The 18,563-nt window shown below is 32.7% G+C and overlaps 1 protein-coding gene across 1 annotated transcript in view; it reads left to right on the top strand.

Annotated features, from left to right (window-relative positions):
- Nucleotides 1-219: 219 nt before the first annotated feature.
- Nucleotides 220-18,563, top strand: part of LOC134710923 (von Willebrand factor A domain-containing protein 5A-like) — a 28,675-nt gene continuing 10,331 nt past the window's right edge. The window contains exons 1-10 of the mRNA XM_063571339.1: nucleotides 220-294; nucleotides 7,425-7,644; nucleotides 8,197-8,345; nucleotides 12,612-12,720; nucleotides 13,536-13,640; nucleotides 14,407-14,533; nucleotides 14,958-15,099; nucleotides 16,812-16,891; nucleotides 17,482-17,599; nucleotides 18,037-18,204. Coding sequence (XP_063427409.1) covers nucleotides 220-294; nucleotides 7,425-7,644; nucleotides 8,197-8,345; nucleotides 12,612-12,720; nucleotides 13,536-13,640; nucleotides 14,407-14,533; nucleotides 14,958-15,099; nucleotides 16,812-16,891; nucleotides 17,482-17,599; nucleotides 18,037-18,204 — 1,293 coding nt within the window. The remainder of the gene's footprint in view (nucleotides 295-7,424; nucleotides 7,645-8,196; nucleotides 8,346-12,611; nucleotides 12,721-13,535; nucleotides 13,641-14,406; nucleotides 14,534-14,957; nucleotides 15,100-16,811; nucleotides 16,892-17,481; nucleotides 17,600-18,036; nucleotides 18,205-18,563) is intronic.

The following is an 18,563-nucleotide window of genomic DNA, read 5'->3' on the forward strand; positions in this document are numbered from 1 at the left end:
TTGTATCCTTCTACTGATATTGAATCTTGAACTTTGGGTTAAGTACTGTCAAATTGTTTTATTAGATTATAGATTTAGTTTGTCCTTTCAGTGTTGTTAACAGAATCAAAGACACATGTGACAATCCAAGGGTTCATTGCCAATGTTGAATCTAAATTGACGTATGTTAACAACAGCAAAGAATCTATAGAGATACGCTATGTATTCCCTATTGACGACATGTCAGCTGTGTATAAGTTTGAAGCAAATATTAATGGCAGACATATTATAGCAGAATGTCAGGATAAGCAGCAGGTCAGATTTAAAAGATCGATATTTTCTCCCATAATTGTGAAAGTTTATTGAGGCCTCTTGAGTGTCAAAGTTATCAGATAATCACATTTTTGTTTGGCTGATACAATCACATAATCATTACTTATGTTTGACCAAGATAATCATAAAATCAAAAATACAGTTCTAGTTCATTAAATAATCCTGAAATAATTGGTCTGGTAAAAATAAAATTACTTTAAAAACTGCCAAGTAATCACATAATCAAAAGGCTTTTTATTGAATCGAATCTTCTTTAAAAGTATGTGTGACTGTGTTATAATATTTCATGACCACAATCAAATCCAATAATAGTATTATTTTAGGTTCTTAAGGGAAGAGACAGACAACATCATGATCATGTCCAAAGGGGATAAACAACACTTAAACAAACCACAGGGTGGTGTCAACATTAAATTTTGGGTACAGATGTCTGGTTTTTTAGATTTGATTTTGTTCAACGTAATCAGTACGATATTTTACGTTTGAAGTTAGATTCAAAACAAACCGGACATAGCTTTATAATATAGTTAATTGCTACCTTAGTTTGTTATAAATAAGTATTGAAATGTGCATCGTTATTAAATGCAATAAAGGTATTTAGTTAAAATATAATCTTAAATCAATCCCAATTCTATCTTATCAGTCATTCTAATGTGACGTCATTTTTCATTTTTTGGATGATCTGTTTTACAAATTCAAATGACGTCATATTTTGGTCATTTTTTACAGTTTCAAATATGACGCCACTTGGCGTTGAGGTTTAAACTTTAACTAGAACACACCCGCGAAATCGCGGGCATTTAGAGCGTGGTTTAAAGTATGTAAAGTGTTGTAGGAAGAATTTTGTAAAAGATTTATTGACTTGTGAATTTTAAGAAAAGTATCAGAAGTAATAGGTGCTTGGGGACAGGTAAATGTTTTTTTATTAACCCTCCTTCTTTATTTCCAAAATTCCTATTTTTTTGTTTTCTTTTAATTTCATTATGAACATACATGTAATATATTAGGAATATTCAAGTCAGGGGCCTGTAATTCAGTGGTTGTCGTTTGTTTATGTGTTTTATATTTGTTTTTCGTTCATTTTTTGTAAATTAATAAGGCTGTTAGTATTTTCATTTGAATTGTTTTACATTGTCATTTCGGGGCCTTTTATATCAGACTATGCAGTATCGGCCGTAAGGTGATTTTTAAATGTTAATTTCGGTGTCATGTTGGTCTCTTGTGGAGTGCTGTCTCATTGGCATTCATACCTCATCTTCTTTTTTTGTAAAAAAACTTAATGACTGGAGAATTTCAGAAAAGGTATCAAAAGTCATAGGTAATTTGGGACAGGATAATTGTTTATCTAGCCCGGCTCCTTCTTTTTCCACAAAAGAAATCCTGTTTTTTTGTTAGTTCTCTATTAATTTTAATGACACATGGATAATTTAAGCGCTTATCTGTATATTATGAACATTCATAAAAGGGGGGATCGCACCTGGAGGGATCCTGATCCCGATATCTCGGTCTTAAGAACGTGAAATCCCGAGGTTCCGGATTAAATATAGATTAAATATCTCGACATCCTGAAATACGAAAAAAGAAATCTCGGATCCTGAAATGGTCAATCCTGAAATTTCGATCTGAAAAACACCTGTTCCCGACGTCCCAAAAAGGTCCTGCTTCATTTACTACTATAAATAAAGTGTATTTTCTTTTAAATTCAATTCTCAGTTTTATAATCGATCCACGGCGGTCATTGCTATATTATACATACACTCTCTATTTAATAAACTCTGTGACGGCCGTGGATAGTAAACTTGAAAATGGTATTAGACAGAAAATACACTTTATTCCTAGTATATGTATTTGTTTCAAAGTATACAATAAACGCAAGCCGGAGGTCTAATCTGAATTAAAATTTCGTCCAATGACTGATATCAGACAGAACATACACTTTATTGGTAGTATATATGTATGTTAAAGCAGAGACTCTGGTTAAGCAGAAAACGGAAACCGGAAGTCTAATCTGACTTGAAATTTCGTCCAATGACGGAAACATATCCGGACGCCTTTTTTATCGTTTTTCTCCCAAAATAACTCAATCTGGATAATCATATGAATGGATGACAAATGCGATTATGCACTGTACATATAGGTGGCACGGTAGTATTTCCTGGCCATAAGGGATAATGATAGCCTTTTTATAATTTTCACCACTTTCTAACACTGCAAAAAATTCTACATTCACAGTTAACTGAAGTACTTTCATTTTACCATTCAGAAATGAATTTGGATATGTACCATGACCGTTTACTTTTTTTGCTATTTTTAAAATCCTAAGGCCACTAGTACTTTTAGGTCTTTTATGGTGCAGTGAATGCAAAATTTAAAAAAATTCTCAAAAATTCATTTTCATCTGTATATAAAATTATTTCATATTTTTCTACACCTGATTCATCACTCAGTTTGGGAAAGTATGTTCAGTTGATACTGTATTTTTTGTCCAATCACACTGTTTAGATACATTTACCTAAGTAGGGTACACAAAAGAGCAACCTAAATTCTGGAAAGCAAATACTACCGTGCCACCTATAGGACACAGAGGCATGAAAGTTAATTTATTGTGGAAAGAAGAGAAGCGACACCAAAAATGAGGTCTTCTCGTTTAAATGTATAGATTCGTATGTGTCTACGTTTTGTGTTGCAAATGTCTGGTTATGTAGTGTATTTCAGTTGTTTTCTGTAATTAGTTAGTACTTCAGTTTTATCATGTACATCTTTTGTATAGTCATTTTATAAAATTTACTGTTTGCAAAAGTATAAATTATTCTAAATCATAGGGATGTTCTGATAACTAACAGAAAACCCTTGCTGTTTTGGGCAAAACTTTTTTGATCTTTTGGTCCTCGATGCTGTTCAACTTTGACCTTGTTTCGGCTTTCAAACATTTGTATCTGGGCGTCACTAGTAGGTCTTGTGTGGACAAATTGCACTTTTAACGTATAAACATTTTGAACTTGTTGCTTTTTGTTGGCTGTTGTTCGTGTGATTCTTTGTCAATTGTGTTTTCCAATTTATTTATATTGTAGTCCTGTGGTGTTGTGTTGTCATTTTGATGTTATATTTCACATAGCCATAAGAGTGCGAGGTTTGGCATGCCACAAAAACCAGGTTCACCCACCATTTTTTCCTTTAAAAATGACCTATACCAAGTCAGGAATATGGCCATTGTTATATTATAGTTCGTTTCTGTGTGTGTTACATTTTAACGTTGTGTCGTTTGTTTTCTCTTATTTTTTTAGTGTAAATTCACATTGCGATAAGACGTGTCACGGTACATGTCTATTCCAAATCATGTATTTGGTTTTTTTATGTTATATTTGGTATTCTCGTGGGATTTTGTCTTATGCTCGGTCTGTTTCTGTGTGTGTTACATTTTAGTGTTATGTCGTTGTTCTCCTCTTATATTTAATGCGTTTCCCTCGGTTTTAGTTTGTTTCCCCGATTTTGTTTTTTGTCCATCGATTTAGGAGTTTTGAACAGCGGTATACTACTGTTGCCTTTATTTTTAAAAATCAACCCCTATCCATGGTTTTTTTTGGCAAAAAATCTCTACTATTCATATATGTCATATATATATATAGATATTAATACGATACTGTTGTCAGGTCATTACTTGGATACTTAAAAATTCCAAAGATCTTTTATAGTACATACAATCTATCTCTCTTTCATCTTGTAACAGTATTAAAACATTTGTCTTTTCTACTCTTTACACAAGTATTCCACATTCCAAACTAAAAGACAAATTGTAAGTGTTGGTATTGCTTTGCTTCATAAAAAAGAATAGCAAGCGTAGATACAAGTATCTTGTCTTAGGGAGGAATAAATCCTACTTTGTAAAGGACCACTCTGTTTCAAACAAAAATGTCTCTGAAACTGATAGTATCAAGATGCTTGATTTCTTGATTGACAACATATTTGTTACGTTCGGAGGACGTGTTTTTCAACAGATTGTCGGCATTCCAATAAGAACAAACTGTGCCCCTCTACAAGCCGACTTATTTCTTATTACTATGAGACTAACTTCATTCAGGAACTTCTTAGGAAGAAAGATAAGAAGGTAGCAATATCCTTTAACTCTACTTTCCGCTATATAGATGATGTTCTTTCACTAAATAATTAAAAATTTGGTGACAATGTGGAACGCATCTATCCCATTGAAATAGAGATAAAGGATACTACAGATACAGTCGGCTTTATATATTGACTTACTTCTAAAAATTGACAATGCGGGTCTATTGAAAACAGAACTTTACGACACAAGAGATGATTTCAGCTTTCCAATTGTGAACTTTCCATTTCTAGTAGAAACATTCCAGCAGCACCTGCATACGGGGTATATATCTCCCAATTGATACGATATTCCCGTGCTTGCATTTCCCATCATGATTTTCTTTATAGAGGGTTGTTGTTCACAAGGAAGCTATTAACCCAAGAGTTCCAAATGGTGAAGTTGAAATCATCCCTTCGTAAATTTTACGGACGCCATCACAAGTTGGTTGACCGTTATGGAATAACCGATTCAAAAATGATATCGGATATGTTCCTTATGTCGTAACAACAATCCCTTTACCTTTCATGAATGTGACCTATCGAATTAGACTATTTACCGGATTTGTTATCACATAAGTAACACGACGGGAGCCACATGTGCAGGATCTGCTTACCCTTCCGGAGCACATGCGATCACCCCTAGTTTTTTTGTAGGGTTCGTGTTGTTTATTCTTAAGTTTTCTATGTTGTGTCATGTGTACTATTGTTTGTCTTTTTGTCTTTTTCATTTTTAGCCATGACGTTGTCAGTTTGTTTTATATTTATGAGTTTGATTGTCCCTTTGGTATCTTTCGTCCCTCTTTCATTAGAGATTGCATATTTTGGCTTTAATATTGATTCACTTATAGGGTCTTTGCATCAGAACACATTTATTTAAAAAAAAAACAGTTGTTGGCATGACTCGTATATTTTTTTGATAGTATGATACTAAACCCCCAACGGGAGGGGTTGTGCCTGATATTCATATGACGAAGACAAAATCTTTCAATCAGTTTTATTGAGGTCTGGAGCTCGCATGTCAGTTAACAGCTATCAGTCTATTGTTATTTATGTATTGTTGTCATTTTATTTATTTTCTTCTGTTACATTTTCTAACATCGGACTCGGACTTCTCTTGAACTGAATTTTAATTTGCGTATTGTTATGCTTTTACTTTTCTACATTGGCTACATATATAGGAGGGGATTGAGATCTCATAAGCATATTTTACCCCTCCGCTATTTTGTGCCTGTCCTAAGTCAGGAGCCCCTGGCCTTTTTAGCTCATCTGGCCCGTAGGACCAAGTGAGCTTTTCCCATCACTTTGCGTCCGGCATCCATCGTCCGTCGTCCGTCGTCAGAAACTACCGGGCCAAATGAAACCAATCTTGGCCACAATCATCATGGGGGTATATAGTTTTAAAAATGTGTCCGGTGACCAGGCCAACCAACTAAGATGGCAGCCATGGCTAAAAATAGAACAAAGTGTAAAATGCAGTTTTTGGAAAATCTGACAGGTTTATTAGGTCAGGATCTATCTGCCCTGAAATTTTCAGATGATTCGGACAACCATTTATTGGATTGCTGCCCCTTAATTGTTAATTTTAAGGAAATTTTACTGTTTTTGGTTATTATCTTGAATATTATAATAGATATAGATAAACTGTAAACAGCAATAATATTCAGCAAAGTAAGATTTACAAATATGTCCGAAATAGTCAGTTGACCCCTTTAGGAGCTATTGCCCTTATAGTAAATTTTTAACAATTTTTCATAAATCTTAGTAATCTTTTACAACAATCTTCTCCTCTGAAACTACTAAGGCAAATAAACCAAACATTGGTCACAATCATATTTAAGGTATCTAGTTTAAAAAATGTGTCTGATGACCGGGCCATCCAACAAAAATGGCCGCCACAGCTACAAATAGAGCATAAGGGTAAAATGCAGTTTTTGGCTTATAACTCAAAAATCAAAGCATTTAGAGCAAATCTGACAGGTGTAAAAAAATTTATCAGTTCAAGATCTATCTGCCCTGAAGTTTTCAGATGAATCGGACAACCCTTTGTTGGGTTGCTGCACCTGAATGGGTAATTTTAAGGATTTTTTGCTGTTTTTGGTTATTATCTTGAACATTATTATAGATAAAGATAAACTGTAAACAGCAATAATGTTCAACAAAGTAAGATTTACAAATAAGTCAACATGACCGAAATGGTCAATTGACCCCCTAAGGAGTTATTGTCCTTTATAGTCAATTTTTAACAATTTACATAAAATTTGTAAATCTTTACTAACAGTTTCCACTGAAACTACTGGGCCAAGTTCGTTATAGATAGAAATAATTGTAAGCAGCAAGAATGTTCAGTAAAGAAAGATGTACAAACACATCACCATCACCAAAACACAATTTTGACATGAATCCATCTGCTTCCTTTATTTAATTATCACATAGACTAAGGTAAGCGACACTTGAATTAGTTTTGTATAATTTTTTAATTTTGTTTTTTGTGTATACTTCTGATTTAAGTGTCACGTCCATTATCACTGTACTTGTATACATATATTTAAGGGACCAGCTGAAGGACGCCAACGGGTGCGGGAGTTTCTCGCTAAATTGAAGACCAATTGGTGGCCTTCGGCTGTTGTCTGCCCTATGTTCGGGTTGTTGTCGCTTTGACACACTCCCCATTTCCTTTCTCAATTTTATATCATTGCACAGTTTTACAAACATCTTAACAGAAGATTAATTTCTACTCATTGCTATTTTACCTCGGCCAACCTATTCACAATGTTATAACCACAAAATACAGATCAAGTGTGGATGGTGTCACTTTAAACATTCTAGAGTTATGCTCCTTTACAAATGGAAGAAATCTTTGTTTCTGTTCTGTTACTTTAGTTTGCATTTACTACTGTGTAAAAACTGCAGCAGAAAAATCAGAAGACAGTCATTGTATAATTAAAATTCATATCAGTTTATCAGACGTTAGTTATGCATAATTAAGGCATACATACAAAATTGTATTTTTTTAGGCCAAAATAACCTTTGAAGAAGCTAAATCTACTGGTCGAGGTGCATTCTTTCTATCGGAGAGTAAACATGCTGGAGATATTTGTGTGTGTAAGCTTGGTAACTTGGATGCTGGGGAAACTGCTGTATTGACCATGGCATATGTTGTAGAGTTAACTGTTCAACCAGATGGGAATCTGACTTTTGTCTTGCCATATGTTTTGAATACTAGATATTCATCAGGTCAGTCTACACAAGCTTAAATAATAAAACGATACTATTTATTGTTATATCTTATAGACATAAGGAAACAAAAGGAAAATTCACAAGTTTGCAATTTAGGTGTAACAATAATCTTAACATTAACAAAAAATATTAGTTTAAAGAATAGAAATGGTACGAAGTATTTGTCTGAACAGATTGCTATCAACTTGTTTTAATACTCAGTAACCCAATATGTTAAAGTTATAAATGATGTTTATTCATGAATGATTGAAAAAAATCATCCATATAGGGCGCTAGGTCACATGTGAAGCTTACATTAACTAATAAAAGACTGAAATTTAGACAAACTTGTTTAATTCTCCCAACCATTTGATATACATGTAGATTGTCACTAGGCCTGACAGTCTTGTTTATACTTGAAAAATATATCATGTTTCTTTAGCTACATATGCATAAAGATTGCAAAATGACAAGTGCCACCATTTTGCTTCTGTATTATTTAAGTTTGAATTTACATCCACAACTTTTTAAAAATGCATTTAAAAAATAGCTTTTATAATTTTCTTTTAGCTGGAGATGCAGGAGATACAAGGAACTCAGTAAAACCTGTTAAGTTAGGATTCACTGCATCAGTAACAGGTCATCACAAAATCAAATCTGTTAGCACTTATAGAGATGATTTACAGATACAGATAGCTGATGACAAACATTCAGCAGAGGTAGGTATATACAGATATCTGATGATAAACATTCAGCAGAGGTAGGTATATATAGATAGCTGATGATAAACATTCAGCGGAGGTAGGTATATACAGATATCTGATGATAAACATACAGCAGAGGTAGGTATATATAGATATCTGATGATAAACATTCAGCAGAGGTAGGCATATATAGATAGCTGATAATAAACATTCAGCGGAGGTAGGTATATATAGATATCTGATGATAAATATTCAGCAGAGGTAGGTATATATAGATATCTGATGATAAACATTCAGCAGAGGTAGGTATATATAGATATCTGATGATAAACATTCAGCAGAGGTAGGTATATATAGATAGCTGATGATAAACATTCAGCGGAGGTAGTTAGATATAGGAAGATGTGGTGTGAGTGCCAATGAGACAACTCTCCATCCAAATAACAATTTAAAAATTAAACCATTATAGGTTAAAGTACGGCCTTCAACACGGAGCCTTGGCTCACACCGAACAACAAGCTATAAAGGGCCCCAAAATTACTGGTGTAAAACCATTCAAACGGGAAAACCAACGGTCTAATCTATATAAACAAAACGAGAAACGAGAAACACGTATATATTAGGTATATATAGATAGCTGATGATAAATATTCAGCGGAGGTAGGCATATACAGGTATCTGATGATAAACATTCAGCAGAGGTAGGTATATATAGATATCTGATGATAAACATTCAGCAGAGGTAGGTATATATAGATATCTGATGATAAACATTCAGCGGAGGTAGGTATATATAGATAGCTGATGATAAATATTCAGCGGAGGTAGGCATATACAGGTATCTGATGATAAACATTCAGCAGAGGTAGGTATATATAGATATCTGATGATAAACATTCAGCAGAGGTAGGTATATATAGATATCTGATGATAAACATTCAGCGGAGGTAGGTATATATAGATAGCTGATGATAAACATTCAGCGGAGGTAGGCATATACAGATATATGATGATAAAATTCAGCGGAGGTAGGTATACACAGATATCTGATGATAAACATTCAGCAGAGGTAGGTATATATAGATAGCTGATGATAAACATTCAGCGGAGGTAGGCATATACAGATATCTGATGATAAACATTCAGCAGAGGTAGGCATATATAGATATCTGATGATAAACATTCAGCAAAGGTAGGCATACACAGATATCGGATGATAAACATTCAGCAGAGGTAGGAATATATATATATCTGATGATAAACATTCAGCGGAAGTATTTATACATAGATATCTGATGATAAACATTCAGAAGAGGTAGGCATACACCGATATCGGATGATAAACATTCAGCAGAGGTAGGCATATATAGATATCTGATGATGAACATTCAGCAGAGGTAGGCATATATAGATATCTGATGATGAACATTCAGCAGAGGTAGGCATACAAAGATATCTGATGATAAACATTCAGCGGAAGTACGTATACATAGATATCTGATGATAAACATTCAGAAGAGGTAGGCATACACCGATATCGGATGATAAACATTCAGCAGAGGTAGGCATATATAGATATCTGATGATGAACATTCAGCAGAGGTAGGCATATATAGATATCTGATGATGAACATTCAGCAGAGGTAGGTATACACAGATATCGGATGATAAACATTCAGCAGAGGTAGGCATATATAGATATCTGATGATAAACATTCAGCAGAGGTAGGCATATATAGATATCTGATGATAAACATTCAGCAGAGGTAGGCATATATAGATATCTGATGATAATCATTCAGCAGAGGTAGGCATATATAGATATCTGATGATAAGCATTCAGCAGAGGTAGGCATATATAGATATCTGATGATAAAAATTCAGCAGAAGTAGGCATATATAGATATCTTATGATAAACATTCAGCGGAAGTAGGTATATATAGATATCTGATGATAAACATTAAGCAGAGGTAGGCATATATAGATATCTGATGATAAACATTCAGCGGAAGTAGGTATATATAGATATCTGATGATAAACATTCAGCAGAGGTAGGCATATATAGATATTTGATGATAAACATTCAGCAGAGGTAGGTATATATAGATATCTGATGATAAACATTCAGCAGAGGTAGGTATATATAGATATCTGATGATAAACATTCAGCAGAGGTAGGTATATATAGATATATGATGATAAACATTCAGCAGAGGTAGGTATATATATATATCTGATGATAAACATTCAGCAAAGGTAGGTATATATAGATAGCTGATGATAAACATTCAGCGGAGGTAGGCATATACAGATGTCTGATGATAAACATTCAGCAGAGGTAGGCATATATAGATATCTGATGATAAACATTCAGCAGAAGTAGGTATATATAGATTGCTGATGATAAACATTCAGCGGAGGTAGGCATATATAGATATCTGATGATAATCATTCAGCGGAGGAAGGTATAAATAGATATCTGATGATAAACATTCAGCAGAGGTAGGCATATATAGATATCTGATGATAAACATTCAGCAGAGGTAGGTATATATAGATATCTGATGATAAACATTCAGCGGAGGTAGGCATATACAGATATCTGATGATAAACATTCAGCAGAGGTAGGCATATATAGATATCTGATGATAAACATTCAGCAGAGGTAGGCATATAAAGATAGCTGATGATAAGCATTCAGCAGAGGTAGGCATATACAGATATATGATGATAATCATTCAGCGGAGGTACATCAGAGGTAAGCATATATAGATATCTGATGATAATCATTTAGCAGAGGTAGGTATATATTGATAGCTGATGATAAACATTCAGCAGAGGTAGGCATATATAGATAGCTGATGATAAACATTCAGCAGAGGTAGGTATATATAGATATCTGATGATAAACATTCAGCGGAGGTAGGCATATACAGGTATCTGATGATAAACATTCAGCAGAGGTAGGCATATAAAGATATCTGATGATAAACATTCAGCAGAGATAGGTATATATAGATATCTGATGATAAACATTCAGCGGAGGTAGGCATATACAGGTATCTGATGATAAACATTCAGCAGAGGTAGGTATATATAGATATCTGATGATAAGCATTCAGCAGAGGTAGGTATATATAGATAGCTGATGATAAACATTCAGCGGAGGTAGTATATATATAGATATCTGATGATAAACATTAAGCGGAGGTAGGTATATATAGATAGCTGATGATAAACATTCAGCAGAGGTAGGCATACACAGATATCGGATGATAAACATTCAGCAGAGGTAGGCATAGACAGATATCTGATGATAAACATTCAGCGGAGGTTGGCATATACAGATATCTGAAGATAAACATTCAGCAGAGGTAGGTAATGCAGATTTCTAATGATAAACATTCAGTGGAGGTAGGCATATACAAATATCGGATGATAAACATTCAGCAGATGTAGGCATATACAGATATCTAATGATAAACATTCAGAAGAAGTAGGCAAATACATGTATCTGATATTAAACATTCAGCAGAGGTAGGCAAATTCTGATATCTGATGATAAACATTCAACAGAGGTAGACATAGATTTTAATGATGTTGCTTTTTGTTTAGCTTTGAGTGAAGTGGTTTCCACTATATACACATCAGTTTTGAAGTTTTAGGTGCATCACTTTTACCATTCTAGAGTGTTGCCCCTTTACAAATAAAAAAAAATGCTGGATTTTTCTTTTCTTCAGTGATGCTCCTTACTCCACTCTGAAGTAACTGTATTATAACAAAGTCAATGTAGGACTTTCTTTGAGATATTATTGTGTCTGGGAGTCACAATTAATGTCCCCTCAGATGCAAAGTGTCATTTTTAAATGCATAAATTGAGCATGGCGGCATGCTTCTCTTATGCAAGTTAATACTCCAATAAAAGACAAAGTTCAACTATCTACCAAAAGAGCAAATATTGATAGGAATAAAGGGAGAGGTATAAACAATATGCGCCCCCTTTCTTCCCCCTCACAAACGCACACAGTTTTAGTTGCTTGGGCATAAAAAGATGATGTGATATGATTGCAAATGAGGCAACTCTTCATACGAGACCAAATGACACAGAAATAAACACCTTATGGCCTTTTATAATCAGCAAAGTCACTTCTAATTAATGTACAAAAAATAAATGAAAACAAATATGTAACAATGCTTTACTCATGGTGTCATTATTGTTAAAGCTGCTTAATTGATAATCAACTTGGTTAAAATGCATACATGTATTAAATATTTAAGATAAAGTTAAAGGACATAGGTCATCAATACAGAGATTTGGAGTTTTCTGTGTCGTATGATGATGTTTCTAAGCCAGAAGCAATTTTAGAAGTTGGTGATTGTAGTAAAGGTAAGAAAATAATCACAACATTGGAATTTATGTTATTTTATGGAAAAAATAATTATACAGAAATGTCTGGAATTGTGAGTATCACTGAAGACCAAGGAAGGTACACACTTGGTATCAATAAAACTATTTTTTTTGTGACAACCCATTTTAAGTTGAGTCTATTATGGAATGTGTATGTTATGCAGAAATGTAAAGTTTGAAGCTGTAGGAAACTGAAAATATACACATCAATTTAATTAGATTGATATCAATATTCCAGCTTTTTACTGTTTCAATCAAAATACATTGTGTACCTGTTCTGACCTGTTGCTGTATCTAATGTTCAGTGAGCCTCAAGTTTTAAATTATGCTAAGTAAATAAGAGATTAAAGGCCTTCTAACCATCATTTCTGAACAACATTTTACTTTAATAAAGAGAAGGTATGATAGGTCTTTTTAGGCCACAGGAAAATCAAAAAGTATTGCATATACCGTCAATAGGAAGTAGAACTACTTAGACCACTTGGTCACTGAGGCCTAGAAAAACAATACAAAAAAGTGCTTTAGCATCAGGGTTAAAAAAATAAGACACAATAACAATGTGGTATAATCACAACTATCAATCGACTTTTTTGTAGTCTTGTTTTTCTGCAAATTACAGAAACAAGTTCAAAAGTGTCTCAGATGAAGGATTCCATTATTTTGTACTGAGAAACATAATCCTAGAGTTCAACCCTCATTGCACTGTAAACACACATACACACATTGATTGTACTGAGGCAAAATAATAATTATAACTTGATGGATTGTTATCTAGTTTTGTCACTGTTTTTCAGATGGATTATTAAAAGAAGATGTTTTGATGTTGAATTTTATACCAGATTTGAAGAATCATTGTGGAAATGTTAAAAGGGAATTTATATTTGTTATGGACAGATCAGGTAAAACTGTTGCAACCAATTATTTGTCATATAATGTTATAACATTGTCAATGCTGTTGTCATCCTGAGACATTTGTTTTCCAGACAATAACCTGAGTATAAGAGTATTAATCTCTATCAAATTTTACTACAAGTTCGAATACAACAAAAGTAAGTTTGGGTTTGGTTTTTGGGGATATAGTCCTAACTGTTTAGGAATCAGAGGCGAAGAAACTCTATTTTTTTTATGTTTCAACAGCAAGCATTTTTCTTGTTTCAGGGACAATAACTTGTCTATAAGTGTAGAGATCCACAAGATTACATACCTCACAAGGAAGGTTTGGGATTGATTTTTGATGTTATAGCCCAATTCATTTCAGTATTATAGGCAAACAAACTTGGATTTTTTTTTCTGAATTATAACTTGAGTATAAGTCTGTTGATCTGTATGATATTGTACCACAAGGTTCCATACCATGCACGGAAGGTTGGAATTGATTTTGGGGGTAGTGGCCCCAACCATTTGGGAAAAAGGGTGCCAAAACAGTAGTTTACAAATACTTTCTATAGATTATCTATATCTATTTACATATTTAAATGTTGTTTAATTCAAAGCCTTGAATACTTTGGACTCTTTAGTATGCTGAATCTAAACATGTATTCAGATTTTGGATTGTGTCTACATTTTTAAAATGTTGCACATTGAAGTCCAAATGGTACACAATTAAACTTTTGTTTGATTTCATCATTCTTTCTATTGTTATAATTTTTACATTTACATATACAGTTAGTATGGATGGAGATAGAATGGATAAATCTAAAGCAGCTTTACTCCTTTTCTTGAAGAGTTTACCTGTTGGATGTCTTTTTAATATTGTGTCATTTGGAAGTAATTACAGTTTTTTATTTGACAGGTAGGTATTGAACTACCTGTATTGTGTATTATGTTAAATTGTTCATAGAATATTACAAATTAATTTGAGATATTTGAGATAGGGTATTACTTCCCCTACTAAATACCTATAAGAGTGAAATCTGAATCAAAGGTTTGTACCAGCTATAAATGATAAGTTGTAAAAAATGTAAACATTTAATATTTTCTGGGATAGTTTTTCAAATTATGCATTTTTGGATTTATTAATACTTGTTGGATACCAATTGTCAGCAGTATATATGTCATTGAATAAAAGTTGGAATGGCAGCATGATCAACATTGTAAACTATTGACATCAAAAATTTTCAAAACTTAAAAACAAATTTGAAAATCAGCATGCATCCAATTCATGGCAATTTTGTTATTGATTGAGTCACCAAAATGTTCATTTCATTATTTTTCAGAAGTCAACAATATAATAAGAAAAGTCTTGGTGCTGCAAAACATCATCAAAATGAAATGATGGCCAACATGGGTGGAACAAATATTTTATCTCCATTATCAGCAATCTATAGCATGGAGAATAATAAAGACTATCCAAGACAGGTAAATACTTTACATAGAATTATAAATATAAGAATAAAGTAGGAAATGCCTGTTTTTTCTGGGGTTCTTCCAGTTACTTTTAAACCATCTATATAATTCTTCCAAGAATACATATGTTGTCAAGACAAAAATTTATAAATTAAATAAAAATTAATTGATGGATTAACATTCTAGGCGCCCTTCTAAAATTGTCCTACCAGAAGAACTTATGATTACCTGATTTTGTTCATTTCTGTTTCCTTAACCAAACAAATAATTTCATTTTATTTAAAACATCCTGTTTCAAAATTAAGTTTTTGTCTTGACTACCACAAAAGTAGACGTTTTTGAGAAAGGGATTTTTAGGATACGATTGTTTTCAAGCAATCTGTAGACTTATACGATTGGCTCAGGGTGTCATGCCCTCACATCAACCGTTTTATTCTAAACATTAAGGAACATTCTGATTCTTATGATTGTTTTGGTTTGAAAGGTAAAAACAAACAAATGGATTGAACTTAAACAACTTTCCTTTTCCCAGTTTTGATAAATCTATTTCTGTCATATAAGAAGTGGAGTTTTTCTTATATGTTACTGTTATCAAACTGATATTTGGAAATGTACTTCCATAAAGAAATAGCGAACCAACTAGGTCGTTTAATTAATGTATGTTCAGGTAATTATGCTCATTCAAGGGGTATTAAATTGAATGGTTGCTCTGGATTCCCCACTCCATTGATTAATTTAAAACTTATTGGATCCTTCTATGTATGTCTGCTATTGAGGGTTATTGCTGTTGCATAAGTTTATATCATATGCATCGTTTAAGTTAAAATAAATGTGGTCCTGGTAATTGTTTGAATCGTACAAATATTTATTCAATTCTTTTCAGTTCTAAAACTAGCTAGTAAATAGTTTTTGGTTAATGTTTCATGAGTTGAAATTGTAGCATGATTTTTTCCAGATTGGCACTAGTTCTAAACAAAAGCCATTAAATGTAAAATGCTATTAAAGACTGTTTTCATCTTTATGTATTAAGGATGAATAAATAGAATATTGAATGAATGTAGTTTGAAAAACCATTTTATATAAGAAACCCTGTTTAGTTTTAAATCACTAGTTTGTAATAAAAACGACAAAAAAAGCATGTCTTGAAGATCAAGTGTCTGATAGGCAAACGACAAAGCTGTACTTCATACAAACATTCAGAATTGGTCTCAACAACTAATACTATTGATGCATATTTTTTACAATAAATAAAAATGGCTAAACAGGTCAGTTTTATTAAGTTTGTTATAATGTCTTTCAAAGCGACTTTGAATATATTTTTTTTCATTTGTCAAGTTGTAGTGTTGTTGTTGTTCCAAATATAAAAAACCGAAAATATGTCACAATATAGGCGTGTGCAACGAAACTTATGATACAGGGATGATACAAAAACATATGACATGACGATAGTCCTAAAAAAGTATTTCACCACATTTGGTTTCTAAAGCAAGTAGAACAGATATTGTCTGTCAGAAATATTTATTTTAGAATTTTAAAAAGGTGTTCTGATTTTTCATATAAACATGATATTGTATTTATTTATACCCTTGCATACGAAGAACACATTGGAGGAAATAAAGATTAAAAAATTACATCTCTCGTCCTCCCAATTTTTCCAGCAAACTGGACAAAATTCTCAAAGATCTAATAATTTTCTATCTCAAAGTAAATTATTTCTGTTTCAGATATTCCTGTTGACAGATGGTGAAGTTAGTAATACTGAAGCTGTTGTAAATTTAGTTGGACAAAATTCTCGTAATTCAAGGTGGGGTATAGTCAGACAAGTTAATAAAATACTTTATGTATGATGGTATGCTTCACATTGCTTCATATTTATATGATAAATTATGATTTAAAAAATCCTCCATGCTAAATTTTGGAAAATTTGTTTGAATAGTTTCATGAACTAAGTTTGATTAATTCTTTATGTCATTATTATCACATTGCAGAAATCAAGCAATCTTTACCCGTAGCACTCACAATCACTTTAATTTTTGTGAGAGTTCATACTTTGTTCATTGTACTGTGCAGGGTACTGTAAACAAACTTATTTTCGCGGATACTTTATTTCGCGTTTTATCCTTTCTTGACCACATTTAAGTTCGCGATTATTTGATTCACTTGATGAAGTTTATTGAGGAAAGATCAAAGATTGACATCTTCGCGACAATTTATATTCGCGTTATTTTTCTAATCGCGAAAGTCGCGAAAAAAAATCGCTCGCGAAAATAAGTTGGTTTACAGTATTTGAAATTCCTGCTATTCCTTTTAATGGAAATTCTATACTATATTTTTATAACCATGAACAAGATATTGTACTTGTATTATTAGATGAGTTTATTACATTTATTACAGAGTATTTACATTTGGAGTTGGTCATGGAGCATCTACAAGTTTGATAAAAAATGTAGCTAAAGCTGGTGCTGGAAGAGCAACATTTATCAAAGATGAAAAAGACAACATGAAAGCCAAGGTTTGAATATCGTCAAAAACTTGTCATTAGTCTGTACTGAAACAGAGATCAGAAAAAGTACAGGATTTTAATAATTGGTTCCTTTTCATTTATAGTGTTCGCTTAAAAAAATTGTTTTAACAAGAATTAATTTTATGAAAAATGTGACTCTCATTATATTGCAAATTCAGAAATTATTGTATGGGAATAATCGAACTGAATTAGTATCACAATAATAACATCCCACATTCTGATGTCCAATACATACAACTGTGTGCAGATTTTCCTGAAATACAATAATTAATCTTGCATTTTGGTTCTTTCTTAAAAAACTCAGTAGTAATAAATGCACACAATAACTTCTGAATTTACAGTATTGTATATTATCAATGATGAGGATTCATCCAGAAAAATACTTCTGACCCTTAGTAATTTAAAGTGATGTTTTTATTTTCTAGGTGATAAGAGCTTTAGAGTTTTCAATGGAAGATAGTTTTGCAGATGTTGTTTTGGAATGGAATCTTCCTAAAGGATGCACAGCTACAAACATCCCTTCACAACAACCTAATGTATTTAATGGAGATAGACTTTCCATTTTTGCTCTTCTTCAGAATACAAATAAAGCGGTAATTATCATTGACTAATCAGTAAATTATTTTTTTTGAACAGTTGGTATTTTTTTAAGAAATTTAACAAGACTAGGCAACTAAACTTCTATTATATGCTATCAAATATAATTATTCGCTCTGTGTTCTTTTGTTTCAAATCATTTTTATACGCCTGTCAAAATTTTGACGGGACTTATTATGTTATATACAAATGTCCGGTGTCTGTCCGTCTGTCTGTCCAGCGTAAACATGTCGCACCGTAACTTGAAAACGACTTATCCAAATTGCATGAAACTTATTATAGTTGTTTCTTATGATGGTCAAATGATCTGTATACTTTTTGGTGAAAATAAGATGAGTAACGGCATTGTGTAACT

Source organism: Mytilus trossulus, chromosome 3 (genome assembly GCF_036588685.1).
Source record: "Mytilus trossulus isolate FHL-02 chromosome 3, PNRI_Mtr1.1.1.hap1, whole genome shotgun sequence".
NCBI classification, from domain to species: domain Eukaryota; kingdom Metazoa; phylum Mollusca; class Bivalvia; order Mytilida; family Mytilidae; genus Mytilus; species Mytilus trossulus.